General features: G+C 47.4%; 1 protein-coding gene across 1 annotated transcript in view; it reads right to left on the reverse strand.

Moving 5' to 3' along the window:
- The window catches only part of shisa9a (shisa family member 9a), a 314,843-nt gene that overhangs the window by 13,914 nt on the left and 276,597 nt on the right, over positions 1–24,332 (reverse strand). The window contains exon 3 of the mRNA XM_078559129.1: positions 18,814–18,969. Within this exon, the coding sequence (XP_078415255.1) occupies positions 18,814–18,969 (156 nt within the window). The remainder of the gene's footprint in view (positions 1–18,813; positions 18,970–24,332) is intronic.

Consider the following 24,332-nt stretch of genomic DNA (forward strand, 5'->3'; position numbering starts at 1 on the left):
GGGAATGTCTGGGGGCAGCCATAATACATTCAGTTCAATAAAGACGCTACACTAGACACACTGCAGTCTGTGAACTCGTAACAGGGGATGCTATGGGTCACTAGTTAATGAACCTGCCCCACCATTAACCAAGACATTAAGACCTTCCATTGCAGGGGGGAGGTTATGGAAGGTTTGCTGCCAAAACAAAATGGAGTGGGAGATGCTGACAGTTTATTTTCCTTACTTGTCATCAGGAAATCCACAGTGGACCCCAGAGGGTTGTGGATGCTCCATCCTTGAATGCATCTAAGGCTGAGATGGATAGATTTTCGGTCCCACAGGGAATGAAGGGATCTGGGGAGTGAGCTGAGGCAGAAGATCAGCTATGACCATACTGAATGGCAGAGCAGGCTTGATGGGCCATATGCTTTACTCCGTCCGGTTCCTATTTCTTACATTTCCTGTACGTGTGATTGAAGAAAAGCATTTGCAGCAAATAAATGTGAATCTCGTCTCCCATTGAGGTCAAGAGACCAGCAAGTGAGCAGGGATGAATATTTTGCTAAAAGCGTTATGTTTGAAACAGAGACCTTTAGAATTGTGTTTCTAATGCTCCCACAACAACATGCAAAATGGTTGCCAAGGATGTTTACATGTGCACTCCAACCATCCTTCCATGTACATAGAAGCAATATTTCCACTCCCTCTTCCCAGTGAATGGCAGTATAGCCTATATCACTGCATTCAGACACAGAAGACCATTACTGATGATCAGCTTCAGATATAATTTTTCTTATTACAATTGGGGAGGAAAACTAAGCCTGACAATTAATTCCTGACAATTCTCCACATTGAAGGACAAAAGGTGGTGATTGCTGGCAGACAGTTGCATCAAGGGGTATCACAGGGGCACAGTTTAAAAATAAGGAGTCTCCCATTTAAGACGGAGAAGAGGAGGAATTTAGTCTCTCAGAGGATCTTTAGCATTTAGGATTCTCTTCCCCAGAGAGCAGTGGAGGTTGGGTTATTGAATATATTCAAGGCTGAGTGAGACAGACTTTTGATAGACAAGGGAGTCAAGGGTTATAGGGGACAGACAGGAATGTGGAGTTAAGGCCAAGATCAGATTAGCCATGATTTTATCTTATGATAGTGCAGGCTCGAGGGGCCGAATGGCCCACTCCTGCTCCTAATTGGTATGTTCTCATCTTATGATACAATGAACCATAGACGTCTCCTCTGCAAGATCCTAGAGATGACAAAAGATATTCACTTAACAGAGCTGTTAGAAAGCATGCTTCAGAATCGCCAGGTCGATGTTCAACTCAGTGGGAAGCACAGCAGGTGGTGTATTCAGAAGAATGGTCTTCCTCAGGGAAGCGTGCTTGCACCGCTGCTGTACAACATCTACACAAATGACCAACCTATAGACGGTGTCACACACCGTTTTATATCTGCTGATGACTTATGTGTCACTGCCCAAAGCACTGATTTTAACACCGTGGAGAAAACGCTTTCTGAGGCCTTGGAGGGACTAACATCCTACTATGAAGAAAACCACCTTCGCACAAACCCATCAAAGACCCAAGTTTGTGCATTCCACCTCAGAAACCGTGAAGCCAAACGCCAGCTTAAAGTAGCCTGGTGTGGAGCAACACTGACGCATTGCCCTTGACAGATGCCTCACCTTCAAGAACCACATCGAAAAGACAAAGGCAAAAGTGAGCGCACGAAACAACATCCTGAATAAGCTCACTAACACAAAATGGGGAGCAAGCTGGAAAACATTGCGAACCAGTGCACTTGCTCTTTGCTATTCCACTGCCGAGTATGCCTGTCCTGCATGGGAAAGATCTACTGGTGCTAAGAAGATGGATGCCATTCTGAATGCAAGCTGCCGACTTATCACAGGTTGTTTAAAACCAACAAACACCAACAGCCTATACATCCTGGCGGGTATTGCTCCCCCTGATATAAGAAGAACGGTAGCCAGTAAGAAAGAGCGACTCCAGCAAACATCAGATGAGAGGCACCCTCTACATGGTCATACACCTACACCCAGCCGCCTAAAGTCAAGGAAGAGCTTCATGAACAGTGTTGTTCCATTACAATCAACCCCATCTGAAGCCCGCATCGCCTTGTGGAAAGACCGGCTCGCCAGTCTCGAACAACCCCCAGCGATGGAAATTCTACCGGATGAAAGCCTTCCTCCAGGAGCTAATTGCAACCGGGCAACCTGGAAGTGCCTTAACAGACTTAGGACTGGTGTAGGTCGGTCAAAGGTGTCACTAAGCAAATGGGGATATACAACCAGCCCGACAACTTGTGAATGTGGAACTGAGCCACAGACTATGCAACATCTCCTGCAATGCCTATCGCTAGAGGAACCCTGCACTGTTGCAGATCTTGCCAAATTCAACAACGAGGTGCAAAAATGTGTCCAGTTCTGGCTGGGCCATGTATAGACTGTCGGTGGACACAATAAGAAGAGGATGAGTCTGCTCATTCTCTCTCCCAGAGTTCATATGTTATTTTCTAACAGGTTCACTGGGTGGAGATTAAAATGCAGGATTCTTCCATAGATCCCCCCCCACTCCTCAGTTTGAAGCCAATTATGGAGTTTCTGCTCATCACTGAAGCTCAGCGGAGAATTGACTCTGGGGATGTTCCTGGTCTGTGATGATCACTATTACACTGATTGAATCAATGCAGGAACATTTTAGCTTCACTTCAATGAGAAAGGACTATACAGCAGGATTTTGTGGAGGTGGGGGAGTGGGGTTGTTGTGACACTACTTCAGTGGGCAGCAGGACCCTGGGCAGCATCTTGCTGGCAGCAACCAAGCTAATGAAGTGGCTGCTGCCCGATTAATGATGGCGGCTCACACCCAGCCAGCCAATCAGAGGGCTGGTAGCCCAGCAGCGCCACCGGGAACTGTGGCCATTGCTGGAGCTGCGCTTGGAGGATGAGGGGGTATTGGGGGTGCCCTCAAACTCAGGTAGCTGGGGTCTGGGAGCACCAGGGCCAGTCAGGTTGGCCCCAGCAATTTACTGTGTCCGGGGGTGGGGCGGGGGGGGGCGCCACTGAGGACTGGTGGCACCTTTGCTGTGGGGGGCGGTAGCCATTGGCACTGGGGGTGCCCCTCAGTGAGTCAAAGAGCACGCAAAAAAAAAGGCCCAGCCCCAAAGTCTGCTGGGAAGCCATCAGGATTTACCTGGTGGTCTCACGGAGGTGGGTAGATGCTATTTCGGGGCCTTCATTAATCCCCTGGCAGGTGGTTCGTTTGCCACTTTTCCTGCCAATGGCGAAATGGCATGGCAGCAGGAGGATGGCAAGGAGCGCCCGATGCCTTCCCCTCTCACAGCCTGTCAACAATGGGCCCAGAACATTCTGGCCATTGCTTTTGCTGTGTTTACATTTTATAAGGAAGTGACATTTAGCGCACGAGGACATCAGAAAGCACAGAGCAGGAAAACAGTGCTTGGACCGTGAAGACTTCCATTATCTCATTACAGAGTCTACCTCACGTATTAAACTACTTAACCTTTCTAGATAATCAAGTGAAGCCTCTGTAACTTTCCAGTGACTTACCCAAGTGACTATTCTTTACTGGGGAGGATTCCAAACATTCCAAGTAATTCCGTTCCGATGAAGAGTCATACGGACTCGAAACGTTAACTCTGTGTCCCTCTCCGCAGATGCTGTCAGACCTGCTGAGCTTTTCCAGTTTTTTTTGTTTTTGTTTCAGATTTCCAGCATCCGCAGTATTTTGCTGTTATTCTAACTAAGTCTCTTCTTGCCCATACCTGATATCCAGAGGATCAAACATTCCTAATTCCTACAGCAACCAGAATCAGTTCAACCAGCAAAGATCGGGCCCCCAGCAGGGAGTTGTCCTCATCTCTACAGTCCAGCAAAATACTAACAGGTGACTTTAGAATGTTGGGATACTCAAGTCTCCAGGTGATAAAGGCATTTATTTTAAATGCTCTGCTGCCTGTTTGACACTTTAGCCTTTACTTTAATTTCAACGGTGCTCTTTCGAGCTGCCAAATATTTTGTGCAACGAATATTTAAGATTTAGTTGCTTGGTAGTACAGAACTTGAGTATTAATGAGAAAAGAGACGTGTTGTCAGAGCTTTTCATCTTACACTCATCAGGACAGACACAAGAATGCCAAATTTCAAAGGGAGCAACAATTTCTACTGCATGAGAAAAGGGTGCTGATTGGTTGGCAAGTCGATTCTGATTGGTCAAGGCATAGCCATGGCGAATGCACCCAGGAACTATTGTCCCCCCCACGCATTTGTTTAGTTCAAAAAAGGTGCAATGCCTGGACAGGTTCCTTTTGCCTGCAGAGGACAGATATCAATAAATGTAGCTTTGAGCAAGCATAAGTGAGCCATATTGAGAGCTCAACTGATAACATTTACACGCTAATTGCTGTAATTTAGTAGTGTGCTTGCCACCCGGGATTTTGGGGTTTTTTTTTAAATGTCAAGTTACAAAGGACTTCTGGACACCTGAAAGACCGAAATTACACCCATGGGGTTTTTCGGTCACTCCATGTTCATGGTGCATGGATCACCGAAAAACGACAGAATTTCATGGCCTGCACGTTAAGTGCCACCCGGAGCAGTCCCTGTACCACCTTCCTCCATAGCTCACCACAAACAGGTCAGTGAGCAACTGGGTGGTTGAGGGAATATAATCACCGAGACTTCTACTGCGATGGCCTTTGGAAACACAAAACCGATCATTTGTTGCCATGACTTAACTCATCAATCCTGTCTCTCATTTCACACCTGGGCCCTCGAGTGACGGGATAGCCGCTCCCAGCCACAGGGATTTGCTGCGAGCCCCCCAGTTTCTCAGCCTATTTGCTTTGCATAGACTCCCCACCCTACTTAATTTGGTCAGCTCCTCTACCCAAACGCTGGCCATGCTGCAGGCAAGGTACGTTGAGGTTGTCGTCAGTCTCACTCACACCCACAGCCAGGGACACGTTCCGATCGAGACTTTATTTCGTACAGGAGGCAGGTTCATCCCCGTAGCGACATGCTGCGATGTGTTGGTAGCAGCACTTGTCTCTTCCAAATTGCTCAGCTCGTTCAGGGGAGAAAAGGGTTGCGTGTTCTTGCTGGGTCACTGAGCACAGGCTTGCAATTATGGAACTCAGCTCGATTTTGGGGTCACCGTGTTGCGCATTTCTAAATAACTCGTGACAAAATGCCTTTCCCTGATCCTTAACCTCCGCACCTCCTGTCAATCCCTCGGGTCCCAGAGTCACCCGGCTCTGATTGTTGCCGCCCCTGCTGCTTTAATCGCCCACAATAAAGTGATGCTTTAACTTCTGCTCAAATCGTTTCTGTGCTGTCACCCTTTTCATTCTGTACAGGTGCAAAAGGCCGTTGTAAAATTGAAAAGAATAATGGAACCAGCAGCACAGTCAAAGCCACTGGAGGTCATTTTATTCTTTTGTAACTCTGAGAGTGTGCCAGTCAAAGGTTAAAGTGAAGCTGCACCACGAATAAGCCTTCAGCTGATCAATGCTGGGCCACTACCGCTGCCTATCCGCTACCTCCCTGTCAACACAGTGTGTCCTCACCCTTGCCAGTCGTTCTCATTCTTTCACTGCCCAACAATACTGTGTGTTTTCAGCTGACTTTCCTATAGATCGCTGATCAATCACCACTGAGAGTCCAGCTAAAATTAGATTCATGGAATCACAAGTGAGAGCAAAATCTAATGCCCATCGCCCCTGCATGAACTTCAGGCTGGCTCAATCGTCATCCAAGCGAATTTACCGGGTCCTCCGGTAGCCTCCTGGGCCAGGAGGTTGTCGGTTCGAGAGCCACTCCAGAGGCCCAAGACATAATCCGTGCTGACACTGCGGGGACAGCGCTAACAGGGCGGATACCTTTCAGATGAACTGTTAAACTGAGCTCCGGTTTTCTCTCTCGGGGGTGGATGTAAAAGGTCCGATTGCAAAAAGGAGCAGGGGAGTCCCCTCGATATCGTGGTCAATGTTTGCCCCTCAACCAAACAACAAGCACAACTTGCATTCACATAGCGCCTTCTCTTTCCCACAATGAGACATCCCAAAGTACTTCACAGGAGCGCAGTGAAACAAAGTATGGCACTGAGCCGCAATAAAGAGGTGTTAGGTCAGATGATAAAACGATTGGCCAAAGAGGAGGTTTTTAAGGAGTGTTTTAAAGAGGTAAGCGAAACAGAGAGGCGGAGAGGGGTAGGGAGGAAATTCCAGAGCTCAGGATCTGCATAACTGAAGGCAGGGCCACCAATGGCAGAGCGATTGTAATAGACCAGCAGCCAATACAGTTCAGCAAGCACAGGGATGATATGTGAAGGGGACTTAGTGCAAGTTAGGACCCCAGCAGCAGAGTTTTGGATGACCTCAAGCTTACGGAGGGTAGAATGTTGGGATACTCAAGTCTCCAGGTGATAAAGGCATGGATGAAGGTTTCAGCAGCAGATGAGCTGAGACAGGGGTGAAGCTGGGCGATATTACGGAGGTGGGAATCGGCGGCCTTAGTGATGGCACGAGTATGTGGTCAGAAGTTCACCTCGGGGTCAAATATGGCATCAATTAAATAGCTCATCTGGTCATGTACCTCGTTGTTGTTTGTAGGGCCTTACTGTGCACAGATTGGCCGCTGCGCTGCCTACATTACAACAGTAACTACACTTTAAAAAGTACGTCATTAGCTGCAAAGCACTTTGGGACATCCTGAGGTTGCGTCAGGTGCTATATAAATGTAAGTCTTTACATTACCTTGGGCAGTGACCTGGACAAGTGCATCGGTTGTTAAAATGAAACCAGAACGGTACCCCATTTGACGGAGTTTAGATGTACTAAGATCTGTAAACATGAAGCACAGTGCTGAACATCACAGTCTTTTAGGTCTGTCCAAGATGTACACTGCTTTAATTTATTCATGCATATTGAATAGACCTCTCTGGATAAGCTTTGCCAGGAGTAACATGTTAACCTATTTTTCTTCAGTTGTATTTCTTCCACAGGTCAGACTTGCTCTATTTCAGTGAATGGATGCAACAGCGTGTTGGGGAGTACACGTGAATCATTTGGCTCCATGTGTATCTCTCTCCATCAGTTAATTAGTCTTTAATCGAGCACTCTAAATGTTCGCTTGTAATATGGGTCGGTTCCATTTCATCTGCTTTGTAGCTGGTGACCTCTTTCAACGCCCGAGGAGCAGGGGAGGTTGTTCAACCGCTCTCGGCAGTGCTGTTCCTTCCTAATTCCCCAAATTGCTGTTTGGCTTCCTTCTCAGGATGAATCGGTTCGAAGGAGCAAAGTGTAAGTTAGAAACAAAAGCCAAAAAAGTGCCGGAAAAGCTCGGCAAGTCTGGCAGCACCTGCGGAGAGAGGAACAGAGTTGACGTTTCGGGCCCTGAAGATTGGCGCCCGGCCTGCCTATCGCAAAGGAGCATCAATCCTCGAATGCTGCATTCTGTATGTTATGGTAACAGCATCTCACTTAGATCATTCTGTCCGAAAAGTTTCAGAACTTTGTCCTAGTTTGAGCCAGCATTTCCCCGTTTCCTGTTCCCCCCCCCACCCTCACCCCCACCCCCGCTCCTCCAAACCAGCCGAGCCTCCCTCCTGCTGAAAGGGGAGTCAGGAACGTTCCGGAACTGTCGGCAACCTCCTCAGATTTTCCTCGGAGCTGCTGCTGCTTCACTGAATTCCACATAAACGGGGATCCACGGCACAGGAACGGTGAAAGTTAAAGAGGGAGCAGGCAGCTCCCAGGAGATTCCGGAGTTTCGTTTAGTTAGGGCAGGTAAGATGCTTTGTAAGACACTAGTCCATTGGGCACAGGCGGGCCTCACATGATTCTCACCCACAGCCAGCAAGGTTGTTCAGTCAGGGTGTACAGTATCTCTGCGCTCTCTTTACTCAAGGGATATAATGGGCTGCATGGGATTGGAAACTTCCTCAAGGTCTACAATTACACCAATTTAGCATAATCTCGGATGTGTAATGGCTGCTGTCAGCGCAAAACTGACGTGCGTAAAAGCTCTGAACCTCCTCCATGTCCAACTCAGTCCTGCCGCTCCGACAATGTGGACTGGAAACGTTGACTCTGTGTCTCTCTCCACCGACGCTGTCAGACCTGCTGAACTTTTTCCAGCATTTCCTGTTTTTAATTTCAGTCATGCCTCAGTTGGTAACACCCTCGCTTCTGAACCACAAACTTAAATTCCACCCCAGGCACTTCAGCTGACAGTACAGACGGACACTCCAGTGCAGGGAGTGCTGCCCTGTGCAAGGTGCTGTCTTTCACTGGAAACACTAAACCCAGGCTCTGCCTGCCTACTCAGGCCGATGGAAAAGATCCCCTACCACGAGCGTGGGACTCTTCTCTGGCCTTCTCGCCCTCAACCAACACGGCCTAAAGCAGATGATCTGGTCATTAACATATTGCACACAGCAAGCTCCCATAAGTAGAAACAAGCTGTCTGCTGCAGTTCCTATCTACAACAGTGACTAGGCCTCAACAGTACTTCACTGACTGTAAAATGCTTTGGGATGTCCCTGAGGGTTGTGAAAAGTAGTTTACGAATGCATGTTTTTTTTCTGTTACTGCTTTTATTTGTTGTCCCTATCCTCATTTTGGACCCCTTCTGCCATACATCTTGAACGAAAGGATATTGGTGCCCGGGCAGTCATCAGTAGAATGTGTAAGTGGCAGTGAGAAAGTTGGCTGGCCCCTCCTCCGATTCCCCTCCCTCCACGGAGAATGGAAGCAACAGTGTCTTTTATACATGCACGGGATGTGGGTGTCACAGGCCAGGCCAGCATTTGTTGCCCATCCCTAATTGCCCTTGAACTTAGTGGCTTGCTAGGCCAATTCAGAGGGCAGTTAAGAGTCAACCACATTGCTGTGGGTCTGGAGTCACATGTAGGCCAGACCAGGTAAGGGCAGCAGATTTCCTTCCCTAAAGGACATTAGTGAACCCGATGGGGTTTTAACAACAATCAGGGATAGTTTCATAAGTCACCATTACTGAGACTAGCTTTCAATTCCAGATTGATTAACTGCACTTAAATTCCACCAGCTGCTTCCCACAGCATCAGCCTGGGCCTCTGGATCACTAGTCCAGTGACATTACCGCTCTGCCACTAGCTCCACAACCCCTCCCAGCCAAGACCAGGAGTCCAACTCCTTTACAATCTCCATTCCGAGGAAAAGAAAACAGAGAAAGGGAGACTGGAAAGGATGGTATAGAGGCAGAGCTAAATTCAAAAGCAGCACGGGAACTGGTGTTACTCCCAGGCTCAGCAAGGAAGATCTGGCCCATAATGTATTCAACACTGAATGTATTCAACAGCCAAGTCAACTGTTACCCTGAGGATTAAACCTGTAACTAAGAATATCTTTTTTAACTCCCGAGTGAAAGGACAGAGAGCAGATTCGAGGGCTCTCCCGTAATCGGCGGGTTATAAAGCAGCACCTACAGAAGGGAAAATCAAAGCCGGCATTCCTTCTGCTTCCGGCTTCAGCAACAGTGAAAAAGTTGGCTTATTAAAAATGTAGGGATGAGTTTCTGTGGGATTTCTCCCACTCGTCTGTCATAAGAGCCTGGAAGCCTGGAGAACAGCGGTGCAGACATCTCAGATTACCACGGACAACCTGGAGAAACACAGCCCTCAGAAACCATTGCCAGGAGCTCTGAAGGAGAGTCACACGGACTCGAAACGGTAACTCAGTTTCTCTCTCCACAGGCGCTGTCAAACCCGCTGAGCTGTTTCCAGCATCTCCTGTTTCGATGTGTTACCTTGCTGGCTTAATACCAGTTTCCAGTTATTTTTTGGTATAAAAACAGTTCTTGTATCTCATTTAAGTGGTTGGAAATGTGAAATTGAGAAGAGAAAAGAAAAGGCTTTTATCTGGAACGTCCTCTTGTATAAATTCTCAATGTCACATTTTAATTTATGATCATTTGCTTATTGCTTTTTAATTGGTTAATGACTTTCCTGGCAGCCACGGTTCCCATTTTTCATCTACCTGGGCATGCAGTGGGCACAGAGTTGAGTACTGCCCGTTGGGAGCCTAAGTGATTCTATCACAAGGAGACAACTCACAATCGGGCATTTCCCCACAGGGAGGGCAACAGAACCCAACTAACCTCCAAGAAGCCTTTTTAAAGTCTCACTGCCGGAGAGAAGCCCTTTCACCCTCAATTTTTTTTATTCATTAGATGTGGGCACTGCTGGCTAGGCCAACATCTATTACCCATGTTACTTATTGCCCTTGTTCAGAGGGCATTTAAGGGTCAACCACTGGGTCTGGAGTCACATGTAGGCCAGACCAGGTAAGGATGGCAGATTTCCTTCCCTAAAGGGCATCAGGGAACGAGGTGGGTTTTTCCCCGACAATCAGCAATCGTCGGACTATTGAATTCAAATTCCACTATCTGCCGTGGTGGGATTCGAGCCCAGGGCGTTGCCTTGGGTCTCTGGAATACTAGCCCAGTGACAATACCACAACGCCATCACCTACCCAGGGCTGTCGAATGAAATGGAGGAGCCAAAGAAAGGGTCGTCACTTTATTCTTCCGCCACATTTACCGCCACGTGAAATATATTTGCATGAGGATATTATAGATAATAGGAGGCCTTGTGGTGCAGAGGGTAGTGTCCCTGACTCTGAGCCAGATGCTCTGGGTTCAAGTCCCGCACCTTGCTGGTCAAGGAAGGTGTGTTCATAACGCAGCCAGACTGGTTGAGCATCAACCTGCAAATCCTTCCAACACACACCGATGGCAGGTGGTAAGAGAGATTCCTGGTCAGTCATCTGATGGAAAGAAATTGGAGCCTCTACCATCACTATCCATAGCTCCGGACTACAACATGCATGTAAAAAGCACTTGTTGCCACAGCAACCTCCTTGGTGTGGGGGGGTGGGGTTGGTTCAGTTGACTGGGCAGCTGGTGTGGGTTAAATTGGTGCCGACAGTTCAGGGCTTGATCCCCGTTCTGCTGGGGTAGACTGGGAACCTGTCTCCTCGCCCTACCTGTGCTGGAGATCGTGGCACTGTGGGTCAGACCTGCCTTCGGGTAGAGAACTGAAGAAGAAGATTATAGATAATCTGTAATGGGTTTTATTCCTTGGGTGCAAACCTAACCAAAGTAGAGAGTAGGCCACTGTTTTTCATCTTGAATTAACTTGAGGAGATTTTGTTCGGTAGAGCAATATAGAACTTGCTACTTTTCTGATAGCAGCCTCATTCTGAAAGTCAAGGTAAACTTATAAAATGCAGGTCAATTATTCAGTCTCCGCGGGATAATCATTGCCATGAAACTAGCTGTGTATAATTCTTTCTCAATGTCAAACAACCTTGGAGGGTTTCAACATATGTTTCTCTCCAAAACACTCAACTCTCAAACAATAGATCCAATATCATATCAGGAGAGAGTTGGACCAACGAATATACTTTACACGCACAGAAAAATAGCAGTTGTTAAACACTCTGGACAAAAGTCAAAAACATATGCATTCTAAAATAGACACCATTTCTTGTTGCATCAGCAAACACAGGCCATATTTCGGAGGGTGGGGGTTTCTCCATTGGTTCTTGCCTGCCCCGCACTCACTTCACACTCGAGTGAGTGTCCATTGGCTGCAGCCGGGACTTCCGCCCCTCACCCGGGAGGAAGTCCAATCTGATTGGCTGACAGCTCTCTGGTCTCTGCGGCGACCGACGATGCGGTGGACGGAAATGGAACTTCCTGAAGATGACAGAGACTAAGTCCCGGGATGGGGTTGGAAAGGTAAGTTTTCAGGGCCCCAGGGCGGAGAGGGTGGGGAAGGCCTGTGGGGAGGGGGTGGAAAGTGGGCGATTGGGGTGTCGGGGATAGGCTGGGGAGGGGGGGGGAGCATGGTAGGGAAGTCCAACGACCACCGGACTTTAAGTTGGGGGGGGGGCACCCAAAGTTAAAAGGGAGTTTCTGATGGAGGCACCGCACATGCCACCCTCCCAACAACCCCCCCACCCCCACCCACCACCCCACTACCCCCCCTCTCCATCCGAGCCCTAAGCCCAGGCAGTTTCAGGCTTCTCCCATGCCCAGGAAACCCCCCTGTCAACCTAAAAATTGAGGCTGGGTGGGAAGTGGCCCCTAAGTGGCCGTTAATTGGGGTAAGGGTTGGGGGGGCTGGTCTTAGGCCTTGCCCACCACAGTGTAAAATCGCTGTGAGGTCGGATGGGCGGAACCCAGTGAGAATCCCATTCCTCCTATTTCACGCTCCCCACCCCCACCCCGACTCCACCTACAAACCCACCAGCGGAGGGGCACAAAGTTCAGTCCATAGTTCTCCCGGTCTCATTGTGGTGGTCAAACAGGTCAACTCTGATGCTCTAATATCACTTCCTTCTAAATTTCTCCGTTTTAATGTTCCCCTTAGTCACGTCCCTGATATTTTTTCTTTGCACATTCACTTCCTGTTTTGATTTATTGATTTCCACTCGTCCAAATCCTGTGCTTGCTTCACAAGATGACATTTGTTTGCTGCAGAGGATTCAGTGGGAGAATTTCTCCAGGAATTGGCTGTGGACAGTCTTTAATGAGCTCTGTTGCACATCTAAAGTTCTGCCTAGAGCCAATTATCCCCAAGAGTCAAGAACGCTGTGCACTTAGGTGCAAAATGAAGGAGTTATAGCTTATTAAAGCTGAAGTGTCTCCTACTTTACCAAGCACAGGGTTCCCTTCATGTGAAGTTGAAGTTACAGTGGGAGAATTGAAGTAAAACAATCCAGTGGTTGTATTAATTCTCCCACTCAGTCCTTGCAAGTTACCAGCCCATCTCTAATTTTGCTTCCTTCTCCCAAGTCTTCAGCTTCCCAAATCCATTCCCATCTTTCACCAACTCCATGTTGGAATACCTCCAAACAGGTATCCACACCTTTCACAGTCCTGATATGGGCAAAGTCACCAATGAAAATTTGCGTGACTATTACCATGGCAAACTATCCTTCCTCATCCTTCTCAACAATTTTCATCTTTCTGCAGTCTTTCTCAGCATTAACCGCTCTACCTTCCTCCAACTCTGCTCCTCTAGCTGGGTGGGGCTGTTCTCATCTGATTCCATTCTTACCTGTCCAGTCATAGCCAGAGAATCACCTGCAATGGCTTCTCCTCCTGCTCCCGCACTGTTACCTCTAGTGTCTCCCAAGGATCTATCTTTGGCCCCCTCCTATTTCTCATCTGCATGTTGCCCCTCGGTGACATCATCCAAAAACACATGACAGGTTCTACATGCACAGTGAAGACACCCAGCTCCACCTCACCACCGCCTCTCTCAACTCTTCTACTGTCCCTAATTTGTAACACGGCTTGGCCAAAACCCAGTACTGGATGAGCAGAAATTTTCTCCAACTAAGTATTGAGAATTGCAAAACCATTGCCTTTGTTCTCCACAGCAAGCTCTGTCCCCTAGCCACAGACTCCATCCATCTCCTTGGCAACTGTCTTGAGGTTGACCCAGACCATATGTAACCCTGAGGTCATAATGGCTCCAAGGTGAGCTGCTAACCACATTTCTTCTCCATTGTTAAGACCACCTACTTCCACCTCTGTAACATTGACCGATTCCATCCTCTCTCAGTCTGCTGCTGAAAACTCTCACCCTGCCTTTGTTATGTGTAGACTTGACAACTCCAGCTCAGCTTAATTGGACGGAGTCTTCCCTGCCATTGTGAGGATTCTACACAAAAGGAGTTTGAGACAATCTAAACCCAGCTCGTAATGGATGGTGATTCACAAGATAGAACATTCCAGAAATCAGTACAGGCCAGCTGCAGCTTGAGAATCTCGCTCGGCAAGGTCACAAAATGGCTGCCGTGCAGAAAGGTATAGTCGATCGTTTAGAAGGTAGGAATGATCTCCTGAGGATGGTGCAGAATGAGAGGGGCTTTATACTGCAGCTGTCCCATTTAATACCTGACGTGAATATACTCAACATTGATGATAGCTGTCACAGAATCACACAGTGCAGAAGAGGCCCTTCGGCCCATCGAGTCTGCACCGACACATGAGAAAAACCTGACCTATCTACCTAATTCCATTTACCAGCACTTGACCCATAGCCTTGAATGTTATGACGTGCCAAGTGCTCATCCAGGTACTTTTTAAAGGATGTGAGGCAACCCGCCTCCACCACCCTCCCAGGCAGTGCATTCCAGACCGTCACCACCCTCTGGGTAAAAAAGTATTTTCCTCACATCCCCCCTAAGCCTCCTGCCCCTCACCTTGAACTTGTGTCCCCTCGTGACTGACCCTTCAACTACGGGGAACAGCTGCTCCCTATCCACCCTGTCCATGCCCCTCATAATCTTGTACACCTCGATCAGGTCGCCCCTCAGTCTTCTCTGCTCCAACAAAAACAACCCAAGTCTATCCAACCTCTCTTTATAACTTAAATGTTTCATCCCAGGCAACACCCTGGTGAATCTCCTCTGCACCCCCTCCAGTGCAATCACATCCTTCCTACAATGTTGCGACCAGAACTGCACACAGTACTCCAGCTGTGGCCTCACCAAGGTTCTATACAACTCCAACATGACCTCCCTACTTTTGTAATCTATGCCTCGATTGATAAAGGCAAGTGTCCCATATGCCTTTTTCACTACCCCACTAACATGCCCCTCCGCCTTCAGAGATCTATGGACACACACGCCAAGGTCCCTTTGTTCCTCAGAACTTCCTAGTGCCATGCCGTTCATTGAATACTTTCTTGTCAAATTACTCCTTCCAAAGTGTATCACCTCACACTTTTCAGGGTTAAATTCCATCTGTCTATATCTTCCCGTAGCCCAAGACATTCAACCTCACTGTTAACCACCCGGCCAATCTTTGTGTCATCCGCAAACTTACTAATCCCACCTCCCACATAGTCATCCACGTCGTTTATATAAATGACAAATAATAGGGGACCGAGCACAGATCCCTGTGGTACGCCACTGGTAGGTGGTAGTGGTCGCGGGTTTGGAAGGTGCTGTTGAAGGAGCCTTGGCGAGTTGCTGAAGTGCATTTTGTAGATGGTGCACACAGCTGCTACTGTGTGTCAGTGGCGGAGGGAGTGAATGTTTAAGTTGATGGATGGGGTGCCAATCAAAACTGGACCTCGGTGTGCCCATTTCTCAGGTGTGAAATGGGGCAAACTGATCTAGTTTTGGGAGTTAGTCCCACACACCAAGAGCAACTAAAATCTAGCACCATTTTAGCTCAGGTGATACTTGGGTGAACCTGTCATTTCCCCTTAAACAGACATGTGCTAATAAAGGGCCAATGCCTGTTTAAGGGTCCCTCCTATAAACTTGTCGACACTGCCCTTTTACAGTGCTGCCGACAGTTAAGCAGTGCCTGATTCCCACCCTAGGACCAGTGAGCTGTTTATGTTTAAGTGCACCTTGCAGTGGAACCTTGGCACTACTCATGTCCATGACAAGGAAATGGGGCAAGTCTTCCACCGATCCCAGTGGGTTGCCGCTCCCTTCACTCTGCCCACTTCCAGCCGGCACAATGTGCTAGATATCCAACGAGATGAAATTCCTACTGAGTTTTTATCTGTGCTATCCCTGACCCTAACCTGTTTGGGGTAGAGTTTTATCTCTGCCTCTGGGCAGTAGTCTAGTGAAGCACATCACTCTCCCCTCACAGAACCCACCAGATTTTCATGCCATCAAAATGAATCAAGGTTCCTTTACCAGTGGGGAAATTGATCCATTAGGCTGTAGTCCTCAAGGTGTTACGGATGTAAATCGATCCCTAAATATCCAGAGTGACAAAATTTCAAGTTCCCTGGGATCGAAATATTTGGAGGTATAAAAATCATGAAAAAAAATAGGATCCCTCACAAAAGGAACGTTTTACTCTTCTCACCAGAATAAAGACACTAAATTATCCATCTGGGAAAACAATTGTAATTCCAATGTACATGGAAGTGTAGGGGGGGAATATCATTACTGGGACATAATGGGATAAAGACTTGCAGTAGCACAGGGAGATGCAGGTGCAGGGTTATGGAGATAGAGCAGGATTACGGGACTATTTGGATAGCCCTTTCAAAGGAGCAGGATGCAGAAACAATGGGCAGAATGGCCTCCTTCTGTGGGGCACGACTCCATGATTCCATGACATGTGCACGGTTTTGGAAGGCCGGGGGGATTTTAGGCCGGTTCAGGATGCTTAGGATTGCTTGACTCCTCCAGTGTAGCTGGGCCTAGGCAAGCTTGAAGCCACTACCCCCAGTTCCAGCCAGGGTTACAGCACAACTTCACAAGGACAACTGCAAGGTTGCTTATGAATTTCTGTGGAAAGCCGTTGTGATGAGGAAACCCAAAAGTGAACATATAAAGGAAAGAACTCACATTCATACCACATCTTTCATAAAGTCAGGGTGCCCCAAAGTTCTGTGGGAGTGTGTTCACTGTTGTAGAACATGGAAACCTGGCTATTGTCAACAGGGGAACAGCAAGGCTCCGCAGACAATCTGTTTCTTAGTGATGTTGGTTGAGGGATAAATATTGACCAGGACACCACGAGCAGTTCCTAGCAATCGCGTTAAGTGACTCCTCTGAAAGACAGCGTCCCTCAGTGCTGCACTAGGGTGTCAGCCTAGAGTATGTGTTCAAGGGCAGGGTTTTGCCCTCTAGGTCAGGAACCCCACGCTTTGTCGGGCAAAGTCACCCAGCAGTGGCTTTCTCCGAGTTGGCCCAATTAGCGGCTTGAGGCCGGACAGCGACGCTATTACCCGCTGCGCCACCATCTCCTCAAGTGGGCTCTTGGAGGAAGCTCTCCAACAGGCTGACACACCCTCTCCCCAACCGGTTAAACTTTTAAATAAGAAACAGGCTCAGTAGCCAGGTCGTCGCTCTGGAAGGGGAAGCCCTCCCCCTCCCCCCCCCCGCACTAGAGTGTAGCCTTTGGCTGCATCTGAAACCAGGCAAGTGGGGAAGGCCTCAAAGCCTGCGCGGAGAATGTGTTATTACTGGCTTTGGTCTGGTATGTGTTAGTCGTGGTCCTAGACTGGAGGCGATAAGATTAGCACGCTCTGTGGGCAGGATTTTACCTTGTCGGGCCTGCAATCGGGATCCCGGCATCGATTTTACGCTGGCTGCCCAATTCACAGCCAGAGCCAGCGTGAAATGTGCCCGACATCGCTGAGCGCTGCCGGAGTGAGGGCGGGAGGAGGGCGAGCGTGGAAGTTCGCATTTGCGCTCGAGAGGGCGCGCAGTGAAAGCCCCCGGAGGCACAGAGCTGCCTCGAGAGAGCTGTAGATTTCAAAACACAGAAAGAAAAAAATTTACCACGGTTAAAAACACGTCCCCTCAACGTGACTCTGTCACACGAGCCGGGTCTTGTTATGAATGAAATTTAAAATTAATTAATTTTTTAATTGTTGTCGGAATCCGCATCCCGCCCATGGATGCGATTTCCTAAAAAAATCCAAAGGCCGCTTGGCCTTTTCTCCTGCCCGCTAACCGTGAGGTTGGATGGACAGTGAAAATTTCAGTCCATTATTACTTTAGTGGCCCTAACAGGCCTGTTAATTGGCGGCAGGCACCCTGCCGACTCCCACCAACTGAAATATCGCGCGAGTGCACGATGGCGTCGGGACGCTCGCTCGACTTCATCGCGCGTCGTTTTACGCTCGAGCAGGTTGGTCACGCGCCCCCACGCTCAGCGCAAATTTTTTGCCCTATGTTCTATTGAATATTACGCTAAGTATTTGCGAGTCAGTTTCCTCATGATGCTCTACATGAAACTCTCTCTCTCTCTCTCTCCAGGCTCAGGGGTGGGAGGGCTACCACTGGGGCAAGGTCGACAACTTCATGCAATTCACCTGCCAGAACCTCACCGTGCCCGGGAAGGTGGCAAAACACCATGATCCGCACAAAATTGACAAATGCTGTATTGGCGCATGTGACGGGTTATTTCACAGATAATTTGTAAACACTACAAAAGAAATGATGTTTTTACAGAAGATCATTAAATGCCACAGAGAACTTGGCAATAGCTGATGAATCTGTGCGAATGTTTCTCGGTTGTAACAACAGCCCACGTAAATATTGAAGCACAAAAGATCACTTGCAGCAGATTTGACTTTTTGTTGATGCCTGCCTGCCTCATGATTCTAACCGGCGCGGTTTTTGGGTTGTGAGGCAGGCGGGAGGTCGAGGGGCATCATTTTAGTTGCAGCTGTGTCAACTTTCCTGGTGAACTCTGACCTGCCCATGGGAGGCAGGCAGTGTGACTAACTACTCCAGGCGCCCAGTAATAACTCGCAGCGGGATTATCAACAACACCCAGGAGTGCTGAAGAATACCAGGATAAGGGGGTCTTGCGGCATTAATGAGGGGGGGGGGGGGAGATGGTGGAGCAGATTTTGACGGGACTGTCAGTAAATCATTTGGAAAGCCTGATCGCAACCAGTAGGGCGATCCATCGTGAAAAATGCTGCTCAAGACCTTCCAATCCACAAAAGCAACCATGGAGTGAAAACAGGGAGAGAGGGCACCATCTCCTCTACCATCACCATCACCTCTACCGTCCAGCAGACCGATGTCCTGACTGTGGGAGAGGCTGTGTGGCCAAGAAAGAGTTCATGAGCTACCTGCAAACCCACAGCCAGCGCCGATATCCCACTTACGCCCAGTAAGAAAGCATTACCTGCACATGACAGGTTGTCGATGATGATGATGATGATGATGGAAAGCTCATTAATCTAGATAAAGCTCCTGCTCACAAGGCATTCCTCATTGTTTTTCTCTACTTACCCACTAACTTTAGCGAGGCATATTTATTCAACTCCTTGCCTGGGACCTGCTGCTCAAACGAATGTGAACCTTGTCCCAGGGTGGGATAGGAATGAGGTTGGGCCATCTGAGGGATCAGGGGATAGGTTGGGCCTGCATTGTTCATCTGTGCCTGGTCTGCAAAACATTTGAGAGAAGAGCACAATATTCATAGTGAATACAGAAAAAAAAAAAGTGTGAAAAGCATTAATCACAATCTCCACCCACATACAGAGAGAAGATTGTCTTTTCATTTTACAGATAAAGCTCATTAGTAAAAGGTCTGTAATGAATACCACACAACACGATGACTTCGGACTATTAACACTATCTACAAAGCCAATGATGATAAACCCTGTTAATGTGAGCTGTGATAATATGAAATTGTTTCACAAGAATCTTGTCCTTAATCCCCAGTGACATTCCATTATGATTTCAAGCCCGTTGATAAAATATTAATATAGTACGCTAATATCATACATGATGTAATACAGCAATAACATGAATAAAATATATAATGAAAAGCGATTCTTAGTACAATATGTTCCTGTGGGGGTTGTACATTTTCAATAGAGAATAAAGCCATCAGATAAATTAGAGATGTGTTCCCAATTTGTTTGCTTTATTCTTTCACGGGATGTGGGTGTCATTGGCACAACCAGCATTTGTTGCCCATCCATAATTGCCCTTGAACTGAACATTTCAGAGACATCGCTGTGGATCTGGAGTCACCTGTAGGCCAGACTAGGTAAGGACAGCAGATTTCCTTCCTTAAAGGACATTAGTGAACCAGATGGGTTTTTTACAACAATCGATGATAGTTTCATGGTCACCATGACTGAGATTAGCTTTTCAATTCCAGATTTTATGAATTGAATTTAAATTCCACCAGCTGCTGTGGTGGGATTTGAACCCAGGTCCCCAGAGCATTAAACTGAGTCTCTGCATTACTGGGCCAGTGACATTACCGCGACGCCACCATCTCCCTCTTGCAGAGGAGATACTTTGCATGGCAAGGGGGAGGGTAACTCTCTTCGTACAAGAGCAAGAAAGTCATCAGAACGAACCCGACAATACAAGACCTTGGGATGTTTGGCAGGATAATGCACAAAAGCCAGCAGACACGCCTACACACCATTGTATGCATTTTATTAAAGTTTTTGGGCTGTTATTCTCTTCACTGGTTTGTTGAAGCTGCATGTGAAAGGAACTCATCTGTATGACACTCTCTGAAACACAGTGTTAAATTGAATGGATAACCTGGAACAAAGTCATTGGTTGCCCATGAGTTAGGTATAGCTCTTGGGGCGAAAGGGATCAAACGATATGGGGAGAAAGCGGGAGCAGGCTATTGAGTTGGATGATCAGCCATGACCATAGTGAATGGTGGAGCAGGCTCGAAGGGCCGAATGGCCTACTCCTGCTCCTAGTTTCTATGTTTCTATATTTGGCCCAAACTGAACTATGTCAGTCTTTACACTCTACAGGAACCTTGTCTCTAACCCTATTACCGTATCCTACCATTCCTTTCTCCCTCAAATGCATCTATACTATTCACCTCAACTACAAGGATAAACACAGCGAAATGCATTCAGATCTCAGACAGAATGCCCTGTTTGAAGCTTAAAGTCACCTTGGGTCAGACAGCACCTTCCAAACCCACGACCACTACCATCTTGAAGGACAAGGACAGCAGAAAGATGGGAAAACCACCACCTGCAAGTTCCCCTCCAAGTCACTCACCATCCTGACTTGGAAATATATCGCCGTTCCTTCACTGTCGCTGGGTCAAAATCCTGGAACTCCCTCCCCAACAGCACTTTGACTGCAACAGTTCAAGAAGGCTGTTCACCACCACCTTCTCAAGGGCAATTAGGGGTGGGCAATAAATGCTGGCCTAGCCAGCGACACCCACATCTCATAAAAGTAATTTTAAAAAACGATAATTCAAGTAGTCACACTCGTAGAAAAAGATCTGACTGGATGTCGGGGGGTCCCAGATAAATGCTTTCATGGTGTAACTTAGGTTCTAGAGCCTACAGAAAATTCCACAGTAGCATTCTACCCCTCCCCCCACCCCACCCACCCCACCTCCACAAATGGATAGTAACTAGAATGCAATCACCAAATCAATTCCAAGAATATTAAAGGCCATTGGCCTGAAACAATAACTCCATTTCTCTCTCCATAGATGCTGCCTGACCTGTTGAGTATTTGCCAGCATTTTCTGTTTCATTTCAGAGACTATTAAGAATTGACCTTTAATGTTTTAGACGCTGGTCTAATTTGTCCTTGCAACATTAAACACAAACACATTTTGTGTGCGCATTTTGAAAACTTATTAGAATGTAACTGTTAGTGAAAAGAGCGGCTGTTACAAAGCACAACCTGTTGAATTTTCATTTCAATTTGCAAATGTGATATAAGCATTTTTAAATTGCCTGCCTCATTGTCAGAGCTTTCAAATAAACGCTAAGACATGGCTTGGCCGGTGGTGAGAGGGACACTCCCTGTCAGAGCCTTCCTGCGCACCCTGAGTCTCACGGGCTCCATACTTTGCTCCCGTGGTGGCTGCAGTGGGGAACAGGCCATCGGACACCCTCTTCTGGGATCTACCTTTGTAAAGGAGCTCTATTTAGAGACAAGGTTCATCCCGGGCAGCTCTGTAATGCAGGACTCTGTGCCCTATGGGCTGTTCCCAAGGACACACACATACCTCAAGATAAATATCAGCTTGGTCTACCCGAAATGTGCCTGTCTTCCAGTGCAAGCACCTGTCACTGACCGGGTGTTGCAAGCTGGCACATTCCGAGGCCCGGGAAGACGTGCCGAGGGAAGCACTAAAGCTTGGGGGGCGGCTGCCACAGAGGTTCAATGGGGAAAAGCCACAGTCGAAGGCCCTCCCGGCTTAGTACACCGAGGGGTTGGGACCTGTGCAACCACCCTTGGGCTATATGCACCAAAGAATGTTTGGCATTCGTCCATTGTAAATGTCCAATCGGGGCACTCAAAAGGGAATTGGAAAATTCTACGAAAAGGAAAGATTTGCAGAGCTTCAGGGTAAAGGCAGAGGAGTGGGACTGGGTAAATTGCTCATGCAGAGAGCTGTCACAGACACAATGGGCCAAATGGCCTCCTCCTGTGCTGTAACCATTCGATGAAAACCTGTAATGGCAAGTGTAGCTCATGTTACTTTGTTGAAAAAAAAAACGGTTTTGCACTTTTATGTAATGTCAAATTTCAAACTGTTTATGTACTTTTACAAATTTCATGAGTTAAAGTGCAGTTTTGGAAAAAAATTATATATGCGCTAATCATTTCAATTTCTGATCATCTGCCCACCTGCCTGTTCTGAAAAGGGAGAAGTTCCCCAGCACAGGCAGCTGGAGGAGTGCCACACACCAGCTACTGGGCAGAGTTTTACCACCCCCATTGCGGGGGGCAGGGCTGTAAAATGCGGCAAGTCGTTGAAAAGTCCATCGACTCCAGTGGGACCGTAAAATTCCGCGGTGCAAAATTCCGCTGGTGTAAAATTCCGCTGGTGTAAAATTCCGCTGGTGTAAAATTCCGCTGGTGCAAAATTCCGCGGTGCAAAATTCCGCGGTGCAAAATTCCACTGGTGTAAAATTCCGCGGTGCAAAATTCCGCGGTGCAAAATTCCGCTGGTGTAAAATTCCACCGGTGTAAAATTCCGCTGGTGTAAAATTCCGCTGGTGTAAAATTCCGCTGGTGTAAAATTCCCACGGTGTAAAATTCCCACGGTGTAAAATTCCGCAGACTGTCTCTCCGCAGCAGTAAAGAAGGCTTCACTTTTTACAAAAGCTTTCCTGAAGTTGAATTGCTCTGCCATACAGAATCCGTGAGGTTTGCCAAACCGTCAGCCTCTTTCACACATCTTGAGAAGTTAGATGTCCGAGAACTTGTCGATGTGGGTAAGTTGCAGCTGCTGAAAAAGGGATCATTTAAACATCTCCTTTTCAGTCTTTACGAGCAGACAGCAAGGTGAGTTAGAGTCCCTGTGTGCTGATGTCTAACCCCTTCAAAGAGGTTAAAATAAAATTTACCACAGAAAGAAGGCAAGGGGCCTGTCATGCTGTGTTTTGGGCAGGTGGTAAAGACAAATTAATAGAGCAACAGTATTTATTTCCATGGGCTATGGGGAGATCTATGTCTGTACGTTTAATATTCTGCGTAAATAATCTGATATTTTGTGAAAGATTGTAATTGTAACTGTAAAAAAGTATTTCTAAGTAAAGGGGGAGGGATGTGGTAATCTGATGTGTAATATACTTTTAAGAAGAATGTTGTAATAGAAGATCACATGATCTTATCAATGACAGAGTGGTGTGGGCTACCTCAGTAGTCTATAGTCAGCAGTCAGTAGCTGGTAGTCTAGAGTAAGAGGCTGAAGTGTAGAGACAGGGTTTGAGTTGTAAGTACACAAGTGTAACTGCTGAGTTCCTTTGTAAATAAATAGAATGTGTTCTACATAAGAACCGTCTGCTGATCTGCTCTGTCTACTTGGTCATCCCAAAACAAGCGTGCAGCCTGGATCCATTAGTCCAACTAAACTAGTGACCAAGGATCCAACTCCAACTCAGCAGCTCAGTACAAACAAGATGAAAAAAATGGAACCCTCAAACTGCTATCAGACACATTTTACATTCCTTAGAAAGTAGAACATCAGAAAAGGCCATCAGATTCACTCTGTCCAAAAAAACCACACACAGTTTAGCTAGCTTCCTAGCTGATCCAAGCAGGAGAATCCCCGGGAAGCTCAGTGCCATCCTGATTCCAGTGCTGCTCCCTTGACGGAGAAGAATCAGCGACTAGAAACCCTCTCAGCTCTCAAACACCTCCTGTGCTGCTCACAGCATTTCCTGGGGAAATTGTGAGGCCTCATGTCAGGCTGGCTCCTCTGTGCAGAGAACCCACACATGCCCTCGGTTATCTTAGTGTGGAAGAGGGGTTATTTAAAAACACTGGTAGGTCACTGTAAAAAGGTGGGGTTTGGAGAAGGAGTCGTGTGGAGGGATTTTTGAAGATTTGCAAATACATAAAGCTCTGTTCACTGAGGGTGAGAGAAACAACATGAAATGAGGCCAAACTGCAAATAGAAACTCATGGGACCTGGATGTTAAATCCCTTACACTGTGTTTAAAAAAAAGAAAATATTGGCAGATAATCTGGTCCTGTGGCTTTGTTGGAGATCAGGGTCCATTCTAAATTTATCTAGAGTTAGCACATCTCAGTTAAGACAGCATTACAACTGACCTCCACATCCCAGGGTGAGAGAGACAATTACTTGAACCACAGAGGAATGACTTGATCACAGCAATGTCAGCGATTGGATTAAGAGCACTACAGACACCGTCAGCAGGGTTTGCTTTTGGTGCTGACAGCCAGTGTTTGCATGAACTTGTGTGGCCTCCAAGTGCTCAGACACTTCGGAGTCTTTGAACATTATCCCACCATAACCTTCTGTAAGTTATCTCTCCCAC

This window comes from Cetorhinus maximus, chromosome 15 (assembly GCF_964194155.1).
Source record: "Cetorhinus maximus chromosome 15, sCetMax3.hap1.1, whole genome shotgun sequence".
In the NCBI taxonomy this organism is placed as follows: domain Eukaryota; kingdom Metazoa; phylum Chordata; class Chondrichthyes; order Lamniformes; family Cetorhinidae; genus Cetorhinus; species Cetorhinus maximus.